The sequence below is a fragment of the Tachypleus tridentatus genome, chromosome 1, assembly GCF_004210375.1.
Source record: "Tachypleus tridentatus isolate NWPU-2018 chromosome 1, ASM421037v1, whole genome shotgun sequence".
NCBI classification, from domain to species: domain Eukaryota; kingdom Metazoa; phylum Arthropoda; class Merostomata; order Xiphosura; family Limulidae; genus Tachypleus; species Tachypleus tridentatus.
Genome location: NC_134825.1, coordinates 177,633,236 through 177,648,360, shown reverse-complemented (window position 1 = coordinate 177,648,360; position 15,125 = coordinate 177,633,236). Strand labels below are relative to the sequence as shown.

The 15,125-nt window shown below is 31.9% G+C and overlaps 1 protein-coding gene across 1 annotated transcript in view; it reads right to left on the bottom strand.

Annotated features, from left to right (window-relative positions):
- Positions 1–3,110: 3,110 nt before the first annotated feature.
- The window catches only part of LOC143233750 (flap endonuclease GEN homolog 1-like), a 32,953-nt gene continuing 20,938 nt past the window's right edge, over positions 3,111–15,125 (bottom strand). The window contains exons 6-8 of the mRNA XM_076470352.1: positions 13,426–13,610; positions 7,975–8,126; positions 3,111–7,234 (exon numbers count right to left, since the gene is read on the bottom strand). Of these exons, the coding sequence (XP_076326467.1) occupies positions 7,023–7,234; positions 7,975–8,126; positions 13,426–13,610 (549 nt within the window). The 3' untranslated portion in view covers positions 3,111–7,022. The remainder of the gene's footprint in view (positions 7,235–7,974; positions 8,127–13,425; positions 13,611–15,125) is intronic.

The following is a 15,125-nucleotide window of genomic DNA, read 5'->3' as shown; positions in this document are numbered from 1 at the left end:
GATGACGCAATCTGAAGAAAAGTAAGAAAATAAAAAAACACCAGCGGAAAAAAGTCGATAACAGACAGCCCATCGTGATTGTACAGTAGATAACAGACAGCCCATCGTGATTGTACAGTAGATAACAGACAGCCCATCGTGATTGTACAGTCAATAACAGGCATCCCATCGTGATTGTACAGTCGATTAAAGACATCCCATCGTGATTGTACAGTCGATTAAAGACATCCCATCGTGATTGTACAGTAGATAACAGACAGCCCATCGTGATTGTACAGTAGATAACAGACAGCCCATCGTGATTGTACAGTCGATAACAGGCACCCCATCGTGATTGTACAGTCGATAACAGGCACCCCATCATGATTGTACACCAGATCACAAAATCAACGGTCAATATTGGATTTAGGATCCATCAGGACGTCTGGTCTGTGTTCTATAAATCCGATGCCAAATTTTTGATGTGGGGGAAACGGGAGAGCCCCGAGAAAATCCCTTACACTAGGTGGCGCCTTGAAGCCAACTTGTGCCTGTTAGGTTAGCACGAAGAAGAAGGAAAGGCTGGCACGCAGATCTTTTGTTTTTGAATTTTGCGCAAAACTAACTGAGGGCTATCTGCGCTAGCCGTCCCTAATTTAGCAGTGTAAGACTAAAGGGAAGGCAGCTAGTCATCAATACCCACCGCCAACTCTTGGGCTACTCTTTTACCAACGAATTATGGGATTGACCGTCACATTATAACACCCTCACGGCTGAAAGGGAGAGCATGTTTCGTGTGACGGGGACGAGAACCCACGACTCTCAGATTACGATTTGAACGCCTTAACCCACCTAGCCATGCCGGGTCCGCATGCAGTAGAAGAATATTGAAGCGTCGGGTTTTTGTTTGTCACTACTTAGGACATGTTATCGACGAAAACAAAGGCCGTGGACATGTTGATGATGACTGCTGTACAGTATACCTCCAGAACGAGGTATCAGGTGGTGGAGATTCGGCATCTCAGTGGTCGCTTGTCTGAGTGCCTTTACTTCGCTGGTTTGGGTTGCTTGAAATATTAAAGTACTGTGAAGTGCAGTAGAGGTTGAGGCGTCGCCCGTTGTGATGTCCAGAAGTATGGTTTCAGTGCTCTGAGATATCTTGCTATATGAATCAGTTTAAGTGTTTTTATTGGCTGTTTGTTGGTTGGGAAGTCGTCAGTCGATTTCTTAAGTTCTGGAGACTTGAGATATCCAGGGCTTGGTGGAGTGACGGAAAGGGTACTCGGCACGGAAGTGAAATATGTGATAATAAGAACCATTACGTAAAATAGAGTCACCATAAAACTTCGAGGTTGTCACTATATTGAGGAAGTAAGTTGACAGAGTGATGTGTTTAGAGAAAAATCGATGTACGGCGTATGTCTTGGTCTTGATTTGTCATTCAATGGTATGTTTTATTTCTTCGGGTTGGATGGTTGGGTCGACGCATCTTAGAAACAGAGAAAAGGCTTATAGGGCTTTTAGTGAGGAAACAACTGACTTTAAATTCAGTATTCCATGTTTGACATAGATAAGATTGATCTGCGGGGGTAGAGGGTTGGATAAGAATTCCGCCCCTACGAAGGATTCGGGTCCGGGAATGGTCTATTGATCTATGGTTGCACCCGGCTTGTCCTGAATGATAAACGTGGCGATTGGGAGTGGGGTAAGGTAGACAACTCTTCCCGGAACTCCCGTGAGCTTTTACTATATAAATAAATAATAAAAATAAAATTCGTGGCAGGTATTTCGATTTAATACTTTGCGTCTTAAGAAGAGGTGCAGTGCAATCGAGGGCGCTCAGAAGAGACATTCCCTTAGCCCTATACGCAAAGTTAGATTTACCTGGACCGATGAATAATAGCTGTACCTACAAAATTTAAAGTTAACGAGATTATGCAGTCAACTGATGGCAAAGGTCTGTTGGTGTTTCGCGAGAGGTTAAATATTAACTCTATAAAAAAAAAACACAACACGAGGGTAGGGATCTATAAATCCTAATACCCAGTAATTTAGCTCTGAGAGGAAAACGGGAGAACCCCGAGAAAAACCCACTTTCACTAACCAGATGTCGAAAAATATATCTGGTTAGGGACTTTCACCAATAAACAAGAGAACACAAATATAACCTAGCATCTAACTGTAACGCCCCCTACAATCCCGTACCCATTTACACACTCGTCCTTAAAACCTGTGGCCGGCAACGGTCAGTTGCAAACTCTCTCTTTGTTAACCTGAAGATGACCTAACAGAGTCGAAAGGTTTTTCCTGCTTTATTAGTAAAAGTATTAATATCCATCCTGAGATATATTTTAACTACACAACAGTATTCCGATGTTTAATTATTGTTTCACTACTTTTTACTGAAGTTTTAGAAAATTCGAAACATTGAAAAACGCCTAAGTATTAAAAGCGTATTTAAAGTGACCTGACGCGTTCCCTAAGATTCAGAAGGGTTTGTTCCATTGGTTGTTTTTATTGTAATTCCTGTTCATTCAATTGTGTCTGATGTAATTTTAAGACCGAAACATAAGGCCTAGGAAAAAGTTTATTGAAGGTGAAAGATATATATGTAAGGTGTAATTTATTTTTTCACAAAGTAATAATTAAAAGCATAGTTCACAAGTGCAGTTATGTAAAAACATCTTGTCTCATTTTACCAACTTGTGAGAAGTTTTTATTACATATAAATATATACACATGCAAAAATATGATCCTAAACTTTTCGAATCTTCATTTCGGTTTCTCAGACATAACGAAAATTAGGTACAGTAGAAAACACCAGGTTAAAAAATGTACTTATCACGTGAAACAATAACAACGATGTAATTAATAAAGAATTTTTGACTTTCTAGAATAAAGTTAACATAGGGGACAAAACTAAAAACATTATATTTGAAAAAAGCATTGTATTCAAAGAGTTGTTAGATAATATCATTTTACCACACATATCCTTTAAAAGTGGCGTAGCGGTATGTCTGCGGACTTGCCCTACGAAAATTCGGGTTTCGATACTCTTGGTAGGTAAAGCATAGATAGTCCATTGTGTAGCTTTGTGTTTAATTAAAATTAATCAAACAAAGAAAAATATCCTTCAAAATAAATTAAGTTTATTTGAGTGGAAATGCAATTACATATAATATTGATTACTGGATGAATTATCAAACATCCAGTTTCATATCTACCGTTTCAAATCTCCAAACTGACTGTGTTAAAAATGCTGCAACATAACGTGGGTGCTTGTACATGCAGACAGAAAAAATGTTTAGTATTCCGCTACAGGCGGCCTTGAGTTATCACCCTAGTATATATATATATATGTATATTCCAACGGCAAACAGAGATTGGTGAAATAGCCTTCGATTTAATTCTCAAAATACGTTGGAAATTGCATTAATCTGCATCTATAGGCAACATCATAATAAAACCTACTTAATATATTATATAAAATATTATTGCAGCGCGTCAGTCTCATAACCTGAAGCCTCACCCGAGGCAATAATTCTTTGTCTTTGCTTGAAAACATATTCATTTTAACGTTTTATTAAGCTAATGATTAATCCTAAATTATTATTACAAGTTATTATATAATGTAATAATTTAGAATTAATTATTAGCGTTAAAATAAGTTTTTCAGGAACATCAGACTTGTATATTTCATAATAAAAATTTTACTGATTCGCTTAAAAGACTTCACTTACGAATTTGTCCCTTGTTGGTTTCCCTTAAAAACTATTATCGAGTTATGTATCTGAATGTATGTTTCAGGATGTATCTGAAAGTGTGATACCTGTTCAAATCAGACAATATTATAAAAAATTATACGATGCTATTCCAGAAATATGGACAATCTCAGTTGAAAGAGAGATTCCCCCAATTACAGGTACGACACAATTTACCTCTGAGAAGTGACATTCCCCCAATTACAGGTACGACACAATTTACCTCTGAGAAGTGAGATTCCCACAATTACAAGTACGACACAATTTACCTCTGAGAAGTGAGATTCTCACAATTACAAGTACGACACAATTTACCTCTGAGAAGTGAGATTCTCACAATTACAGGTACGACACAATTTACCTCTGAGAAGTGAAATTCCCACAATTACAGCTACGACACAATTTACCTCTGAGAAGTGAGATTCCCACAATTACAAGTACGACACAATTTACCTCTGAGACGTGAAATTCCCACAGTTACAGGTACGACACGATTTACCTCTGAGAAGTGAGATTCCCACAATTACAGATACGACACAAATTACCTCCGAGAAGTGAGATTCCCAGAATTACAGGTACGACACAATTAACCTCTGAGTAGTGAGATTCCCCCAGTTACAGGTACGACAAAATTTACCTCTGAGAAGTGAGATTGCCCCAGTTACAGGTACGACAAAATTTACCTCTGAGATGTGTGATTCAGATGTTATTCACTTCAGTGATCTTCCTGTTAAAAAACTAATTAATTTATTATACCAGAACTCCAACCCCGTTACAGAAGAAATTACTGCTTGGAAAGATATTTTAATAGATACTAACTGGAACAAAATACATAAATATACTTATCACCCATTTAAGGGCTTTGTCTTTGCTGATGTGAATTATTTGTTTTATCACAATGCCTTAATGACGAATAATAAACTTGTTCATATGCAAAAACACGATACCGGTTTATGTACACCATGTGGTAAAAACACCGAAACAGTGAGACATTTATATTGCCTGTGTTCAATGGTTCAGTGGACATTAGCTTTTGATACTATATTAGTTTTTGATACTACATTCGCTTTTGATACTACATTAGTTTTTGATACTATTTTCTTTATCACTCAAAAAACAGTACCAATTAATCAGGAAAAGCGAATTGTTGTACAAGACGGATTACAAACACATGTCAGCCTACAATGTATGTTTTTGATTACTTTAGCTAAATATTGTATTATGACCGTTAGGAAAATTTGTTTAGCCAAAAATATTCATTTAAATCAGTTGTCCTTTTATAAGGCTTAGTTAAGAAAGAATACACGTTTTGATTATTCGAGATGTTCGTAATAATATCGATGCTTTCTTTTCAAATTTATTCTATTCGTTTGCTATGAACTATTACAGATAGTATAGGGTGCATTTAATTGTACAAAAGTGTTTGTTTGATATTTGTAGGTGTAATGTAGGTGATTACAAGGTCTCTGCAGAAGGATTCTTATTGTAAAAAGTCAGTTTTATAATCTGAAGGCCCTGAGTTCGAGCCTCAAGCGGGGCTGTTTTTTTGCTTGAAAATGAATTTATTTTAACGTTTTATTAAGCTAATGATTAATCCTAGATTATTAATTCAAATACCGGTTATTATATAATGTAATAATTATTAATCATTAGTATTAAAATAAGTTTTCCAGGAAAATTAGGTTTGTATCAGTAAATTTTAGTTTATAATTACTTTAGCATGGCTGTTATGCTACAAATCTATTATTGCTTTAAAAGTTTCAATATAGTTTTCCCCAACTAACGCAATGATTGCTTGGCCCACTTCAGGAATAAAATATAGCTTGCTGCTTCACCATTTCATGTGAATGATAATAAATTTGACAAAACAGCAACACATTATTACCTCACACCATAACAGCCTATGCTAATCGATTTGATTGGTTAGGTACTAAGACAAATATTTCCATCCTCCTTGATGGCATATTTATTTTGTTAAATTTTAAATGATTTACACAAGATCAAGGTTTATACACTTAGCAGGTAATTACTCTGATCATTCTTCACTTTTTCGTAGCTATGTCTATAAATGTACCATTTGTAGCATTTTGTGATTTTATTTTACTCTTCTTAACTTGATTGTGTAATAGACCTAGACTTCACAAACAGTTTTATGGCAAATCATTGGATTTTCATTTAATTACGTTATTAGACGTTTATTTTTCATAAATATAATTTTAAATACAGTTTTGTTGGTATTGTAATTTAAATGATATTATTACGATCTTGCATAGTTGTCGCTTTTCTTATGATATATATTGAGTAGTGAGAGACATTTCGGGCTGTCATCACTGGGTATTAGATAATTGTATGTGGATCTTGGTAGATCATTCTTTGTCTAAATTTTCTTTTCGAAATACCTGAACGACCAGTCTAGGAGTCTGTTGTGCTGTTGGTTGTGTGTTTACATATTTATGTAAATATAATGAGTTTGTTGTTTCGGGTATTCAGAATGTTGTGGAAAATTTTGAGTTTTGTATTATTTGTAATTTTTTAATATGTTACTGTTCAATGTTGAATCACGGTGGACAAGCGTATTCAACTACTGGGTATATATACTGTTTATAAATTTAAATGATATATTTTCATATTGCTCCTGTGTCTTTACAGGACAGTATCCTAGCATTGTTTGCCATACTTATTTTACTGACTTGGGTTTATGTGATTTATCAGTGTTCATTTGGAATTGTATGCTAATCCTAACAATTTTGTCGATCTACAAGTATGTAGACGAATTCTATGTAGGTCTCTGTGTTTTCGTAGTAAGAATAGTACCAACTAGTAAGAATAGTTACATCAGTACATTTAGTTTGTTGAGTGCCTGTTGCAACCGGAATTTTATTTACACATTAATAAATTTAGTTTGTTGAGTGTCTGATCGAACTGGATATTTATTTATATATCAGTAGAATTAGTTTCTTTAGTGCCTAATCATATTGGACTTTCATTTATATATCAATACATTTAGTTTCTTGAGTGCCTGTTGCAACTGGAGTTTTATTTACACATCAGTACATTTAGTTTGTTGAGTGTCTGATGCAACTGGACTTTTATTTATATACCAGTAAATTTAGTTTACTGATACCCTGATTTAAAAAGTTCTAGTACCTGTAACATTCTATGGTATAGTATTAATAAATATTAAAATATTTTAATATATTCTTGAAAATTTATCTTAAGAAACAATGTTTCAAACAACAATACAAAACTTTGTTAAATGCTTTTATGTATTTCCATTATACACTAAAATAATGGCAAACCACTAACCTGAGGAAACGGGAATTCTGGAACACGTAAAGCTTTTTCTCTCACAGATAGTTCCAAACCTTGGTCACTCCTTAGCTTCAAGGCACCATGCCAGTCACACGGACACTCTTGATCATCTGTACCCTGGTGACAAGATAGATCCGAGCCACAGAAAATACAGCCTTTAGCCACGTGCTGCTTCTCTGTACCTGAGAAGTTACAGGGTGATTTAGACAAGGAAAAGAAACTAGCTCTTAGTGGAATGAAATGTTGTTGTGTATATAAGGTATCACTGCAGTTACACAATATCAGCTTCACAATTACAACCAGAAAAGCCACTGGCATGCACCAGACATCACAACTGCTAACAATAAAACCTAAAACATTTAAACATAAAATTAAAAAAACTCACTTCAACTGAATGTTTTGCATTATTCAATTAGAGTCAGAGGAATTTTATGTAATACAGAAAAGGTAAACACCATAATGATGTGTTGATAGTGTTGTACAAATATGACAGATGTTAACATGGTGGATTCACTATACGCATTAGTTGCTGTTCTGAATTTACTCACCCTGCATCTAAACATCTATTACTTTATATTAAATAACCACATTTTGTAAGCCTGACGTGAAGAGTGACGTTAACTTGAGAAATGTTCAGTTTACAAACTAGCAACAGAATAAGAAACTGTTAAAACTGTCTGAAAAAAGTAATCTTTGAAAAGAAGGGTTTTATCTGAGTGACTGACTACTGAAAGAAACTGTACACAGAAGGTTCTTACTTGGATGACTGACTGATAATAGAAACTCTACAAAGAAACTGTACACAGAAGGTTCTTACTTGGATGACTGACTGATAATAAAAACTCTACAAAGAAACTGTACACAGAAGGTTCTCACTTGGATGACTGACTGATAATAGAAACTCTACAAAGAAAGTTCTTACCTGGGTGACTAACAGACAGAGTGAACTGTAAAAAGGAAAAACTTTTTTTTATGTCACCTGGATGGTTACATAGTTCACAGTGTGTAAGTTTCTTTGCAGTTTGGGGTAGTCTAAGTTTTTTGAATTTATTATCATTTCTCCATTCATGAAATCTAGATAAAGAGAATGATTTCACTTAAAGTATGTTTATAAACATAAGAACAGGTATTATAGGTTTACAGTGGAATCAGTCTACAGTCTAATGTGAAACTTACATATACATCCTTACTAAAAATTATAATAAGTCAAGTAAAGAGTGCTAAACTTGTCATTTGGAACTTTCACAATAACAGGTAAAACATTTTTTCATACATAAATTAAAAGTACCAACTACAAAACTGTTAATTATTTCCATATCAGCTTCAGACATGTTACTAGCATTTCTAACACAATAAACAGATCTGAGAAGCAAATAATGCTAATAACCAGACAAAGTTTAATTAATTAAACACAACAAATCTTCACTTGAACTATTTTCAAACTAGACTTCATAAATAAGGAATTTAATGAAAATCAGAGAAAAATGAATAGTTGATTTCAAGTGTTATATAAAGAGGAGAACTGTGGTCTTGAGAGGTACATAAAAAACATGAAAAAGGGAAGAATCATAATAGTTGTATAGCTTTCATCTTGTAGCATGTTGATAAACATTACTTCTATAGCTGCTACCTTGTAACACATTGATTAACATTAGTTTCATAGCTACCATCTTCTAACATGTTGATACATATTAGTTACATATCTACCACCTCGTTCATCAGTATTACTTCTATAGCTACCACACTGTAACATGTTCATCAGTATTAGTTATATAGCTACCACATTGTAACATGTTCATAAGTATTAGTTGTTTAGCTAACATCTTATGCCATGTTGATCAATATGAGTTCTATAGCTTCCATCTTGTAAAGTGTTAATAATATTAGTTCCACAACTACCAGCTTCTAACATGTTGATTAATATTAATTCAATAGCTACCATCTCATAATATATTCATCAGTATAAGTTAAATAGCACCATAGCACCATCTTGTAACATGTTCATCAGTATTAGTTTTATAACTACCACATTCTAACATGTTTATTAATATTAGTTCTATTGCTACCACATTGTAACATGTTGATTAACATTACTTCTATAGCTACCATCTTGTAACATCTATTAATAGTAATGTTGCAACTACCATCCTGCAATATACTGATTAATATTAGTTCTACAGCTACAACCTTGTAACATGTATTAAAAGTAATACTGTAACTGCCATCCTGCAATACACTGATTAATATTACTTCTATAGCTACCACCTCATCACATGTTGATTAATATTAGTTCTATAGCTACAATATTGTATTATGTTGATTAATATTAGTTCTATAGCTACAATCTTGTATTATGTTGATTAATATTAGTTCTATAGCTACAATATTGTAATATGTTGATTAATATTAGTTCTATCGCTACAATATTGTAATATGTTGATTAATATTAGTTCTATAGCTACAATCTTGTAATATGTTGATTAATATTAGTTCTATAGCTACAATATTGTAATATGTTGATTAATATTAGTTCTATAGCTACCATCTTGTAACATGTTCATCAGTATTAGTTCTATAGCTACAATATTGTAAAATGTGGATTAATATTAGTTCTATTGCTATAATCTTGTATCATGTTGATTAATGTCAGTTGTAGAACTTCCATCTGGTAACATGTTGATTAATATTTGTTCTATAGCTTCCATCTGGTGACATGTTATTAATATTAGTTCTATTTCTACCATCTTGCAATATGTTGATTACTATTATTTCTATTTCTACCACTTTGTAACGTTGATTAATATTAGTTCTCTAGGTACCACATTGCAACATGTTGATTAATATTTTTTCTATAGCTACCACCTTGTAAAATGTTGATTAATGTCAGTTGTACAGCTTCCATCTGGTAACATGTTATTAATATTAGTTCTATTTCTACCATCTTGCAATATGATGATTACTATTATTTCTATTTCTACCACTTTGTAACATGTTGATTAATATTAGTTCTATTTCTACCATCTTGTAATATGTTGATTAATATTATTTCTATTTCTACCACCTTGTAAAATGTTGATTAATGTCAGTTGTAGAACTTCCATCTGGTCACATGTTGATTAATATTTATTCTATAGCTTCCATCTGGTAACATGTTATTAATATTAGTTCTATTTCTACCATCTTCTAACATGTTGATTAATATTAGTTCTATAGGTACCACATTGCAACATGTTGATTAATATTTTTTCTATAGCTACCACCTTGTAAAATGTTGATTAATGTCAGTTATACAGCTTCCATCTGGTAACATGTTATTAATATTAGTTCTATTTCTACCATCTTGCAATATGTTGATTACTATTATTTCTATTTCTACCACTTTGTAACATGTTGATTAATATTAGTTCTATTTCTACCATCTTGTAATATGTTGATTACTATTATTTCTATTTCTACCACCTTGTAAAATGTTGATTAATGTCAGTTGTACAGCTTCCATCTGGTAACATGTTATTAATATTAGTTCTATTTCTACCATCTTGCAATATGTTGATTACTATTATTTCTATTTCTACCACTTTGTAACATGTTGATTAATATTAGTTCTATTTCTACCATCTTGTAATATGTTGATTAATATTATTTCTATTTCTACCACCTTGTAAAATGTTGATTAATGTCAGTTGTAGAACTTCCATCTGGTAACATGTTGATTAATATTTGTTCTATAGCTTCCATCTGGTGACATGTTATTAATATTAGTTCTATTTCTACCATCTTGCAATATGTTGATTACTATTATTTCTATTTCTACCACTTTGTAACGTTGATTAATATTAGTTCTCTAGGTACCACATTGCAACATGTTGATTAATATTTTTTCTATAGCTACCACCTTGTAAAATGTTGATTAATGTCAGTTGTACAGCTTCCATCTGGTAACATGTTATTAATATTAGTTCTATTTCTACCATCTTGCAATATGATGATTACTATTATTTCTATTTCTACCACTTTGTAACATGTTGATTAATATTAGTTCTATTTCTACCATCTTGTAATATGTTGATTAATATTATTTCTATTTCTACCACCTTGTAAAATGTTGATTAATGTCAGTTGTAGAACTTCCATCTGGTCACATGTTGATTAATATTTATTCTATAGCTTCCATCTGGTAACATGTTATTAATATTAGTTCTATTTCTACCATCTTCTAACATGTTGATTAATATTAGTTCTATAGGTACCACATTGCAACATGTTGATTAATATTTTTTCTATAGCTACCACCTTGTAAAATGTTGATTAATGTCAGTTATACAGCTTCCATCTGGTAACATGTTATTAATATTAGTTCTATTTCTACCATCTTGCAATATGTTGATTACTATTATTTCTATTTCTACCACTTTGTAACATGTTGATTAATATTAGTTCTATTTCTACCATCTTGTAATATGTTGATTACTATTATTTCTATTTCTACCACCTTGTAAAATGTTGATTAATGTCAGTTGTACAGCTTCCATCTGGTAACATGTTATTAATATTAGTTCTATTTCTACCATCTTGCAATATGTTGATTACTATTATTTCTATTTCTACCACTTTGTAACATGTTGATTAATATTAGTTCTATTTCTACCATCTTGTAATATGTTGATTAATATTATTTCTATTTCTACCACCTTGTAAAATGTTGATTAATGTCAGTTGTAGAACTTCCATCTGGTAATATGTTGATTAATATTTGTTCTATAGCTTCCATCTGATAACATGTTATTAATATTAGTTCTATTTCTACCATCTTGTAATATGTTGATTACTATTATTTCTATTTCTACCATCTTGTAACATGTTGATTAATATTAGTTCTATAGGTACCACATTGCAACATGTTGATTAATATTTTTTCTATAGCTACCACCTTGTAAAATGTTGATTAATGTCAGTTGTACAGCTTCCATCTGGTAACATGTTATTAATATTAGTTTTATTTCTACCATCTTGCAATATGTTGATTACTATTATTTCTATTTCTACCACTTTGTAAAATGTTGATTAATGTCAGTTGTACAGCTTCCATCTGGTAACATGTTATTAATATTAGTTCTATTTCTACCATCTTGCAATATGTTGATTACTATTATTTCTATTTCTACCACTTTGTAACATGTTGATTAATATTAGTTCTATTTCTACCATCTTGTAATATGTTGATTAATATTATTTCTATTTCTACCATCTTGTAACATGTTGATTAATATTAGTTCTATGGGTACCTCATTGCAACATGTTGATTAATATTAGTTCTATAGGTACCATCTTGCAACATGTTGATTAATATTATTTGCATTTCTGCCACCTTGTAACATGTTGATTAACATTAGTTCTGTAGGTACCACCTTATAACATATTGATATTAGTTCTATAGCTATCATCTTGTGATATGTTCATTACTATTAGTTCAATAACTACCATCTTTTAACATGTTCATCAGTATTAGTTTTATAGCTACTATCTTCTAACATGTTGATTAATATTAGCTATATAGCTACCACCTAACATGTTGATTAATATTAGTTCTATACATACCACATTGTAACCCGTTGATTAGTATTAATTCTACAGATACCACCTTGTAACATGTTTATTAATATTAATTGTATCGCCATTAGTTTGTTGTGGTGGTTATGAGGTCAAGTACTTTTACACACCTCTAGAGATATAATTACTTGGAGGTTACAAAATTAGACAAATGAAATTTTAGAAATTTCTCATATACAAGTATTTTTAATTAAATGTTGTTTGCATATTTGTTAGTTAAATGCTAAAGAGAAAAATATACAAAGAAATCTTTAATTAAAATATATCAAAAATTTATTCATAGTATTTGATGTTTTCTATACAGTAGCCTTGTGATGTTTAAGAATAATCTTTAAATATATTAAAGATATGCATACATTATAAAAATTCAGAGTAAAGTTAGAATGCACCTAGCCCATTGCCAGAGAGCTAGATAAGATCATATTCCAACAAAGTGTGTGTTAAATGACCCTGAGATATCTGGCCTATACAAGCTGATCCCCCAAAATGTATTATCTTGAGACCTGGCCAAATAAGTCAGTATTATAAAAGTCTGTTTATAATTACCCTTTTAAAATAAATATTTTATATTCATTAGAGATTTTGTGATTGTTATGTTCATTCAAAAGATATATCATACTTTTAAAACTGCACTTTCTTGAATAAAATCTATTAATAAATTCAGAAAATCGATATTCCATTCAACTCTACATTCACATTAAGGAAATGTTAATATTAGACTGTGATCTAAGTTTACTTTCAATGGTAAAAAAAGACTTTCAACCTTTGAATTACATCAACATCTTCAAATTTCTGCATCAGTTTAACAGCAGTCTCTTTTCCCACGCCTGGCACACCTTTAGGGAGGTAATCACACCCCAACAAAACAGCTAATCCTATCAACTTTTTTCTGTCTAGCTTCAATCGAGTCTCTATATTTGTCATGCAATACATATGTACCTTTGAAAGCTAAAAATAACAGTAAATATATTGTTTGTAATCATAATCAATAATTTTCAACTTAAAAACAAATATGATTAAAAAAAATAAAAAAATGTCCACAATTTGATCCATCCAATCTTATCTATAGAATAAGTTAAACTTGATATCATCTTTCACTTCCATAGTGACGTCTGATACTGGTTTATCATAGAGTTTAAATACAACATTCATTAGACTTCTTTTGCTTCCTCTGTGAGAACTGAACAAGTCTGTTGGTGTGGCACACAAGTTGTGCGGTTTAGTTTATTACGTTAAGTAAAACTACTGGACAAAATAGTGTTAAAGAATTTAAAAAGAGATTATGAAGCTTGGAGTTATATTATATATCTTCATATGTAACATTTCTACAGATATACTGGTTTGTTGTAATGTTTTAAAAAATTCATACCTTTGCTGTAGTTAACATTAGCCTTAGAGTTTTTTATTCTGATATTTTTCTTAAACATTTTGTATAAAGTTTGTATTTTATAAAACTACAAGTTTAGTCTGAGTTCAGAAAACATTTCTCACACTTTTACAGGGTTTCTGATCACTAACATAAAATGAAAATTCACCACATTAAAATTATAAGCAAGCAGACATTGATTGTAAATTGGCAATCAAATTATTTCATTGAATAAGTTTCAATTAATTTTATCTACATATTTACTTATATTTGTTTTGTCCACAAGTAGTTACATAGGTCAATAAAAAAAATTATTTTCCTATTATAATAGAGCATCATGATTTAAAAGAAGTTAAATCAAACTTAAGTAAAATTCATAAAAGGAAATGAAGGTAAAACAAAACAGAGTTTAAAAACATAAATACCATAAAACCAATGTTGCCACCTAGTCTACAACATTAAGAGAGAAGCTACAGTAAGTGAAGTCGTAAAGGACTTTCTGTAGCATAAATGTAATTATCATAACCCGCCAGGAAGACTAACACCACCGTCAGTCACCTGAAGTTGGCCTTTCTAGTCCTGGTTCTGAGATATGTGTCATTATGGCCATTTTCAAAAGTAAAGTAATAAAACTTTTAAAAAACGTGTAGCAAAATTTTAATAAGAACTCGCCAGAATGACTAACAGATAGTTCAAACAGCAGCGTTAGTCACCTGAAGTTGGCCTTTCCAGTTGTGGTTTTGAGTTATTTTATGTTACAGCCATTTTCTAATTTCAAATCAAACTAGAGAGACAGTGATTCTTAAAAGTGAACCACATTAAAAAATGTTTAATGTATAAATTAAAAAACTTAAATGACATTAAGAGAGATTAATGGCCTTTAAAAAACTAAAAACCTTTAACAAGGTGGACAGTGTCACCATCTCCAATAATACTGTCTAACGTTATGGACAAACCTTGGGACAGAACATGTTTAAAATGGTCAACGGCAAGAAAGTAAAATGTGGCTTATTGTGATCTAAAAGTTACACAGACTACACACTAGTACATCAGTTCCAGACAAAAGAAAATGATGAGTAAAGAAACTGTGACCAATG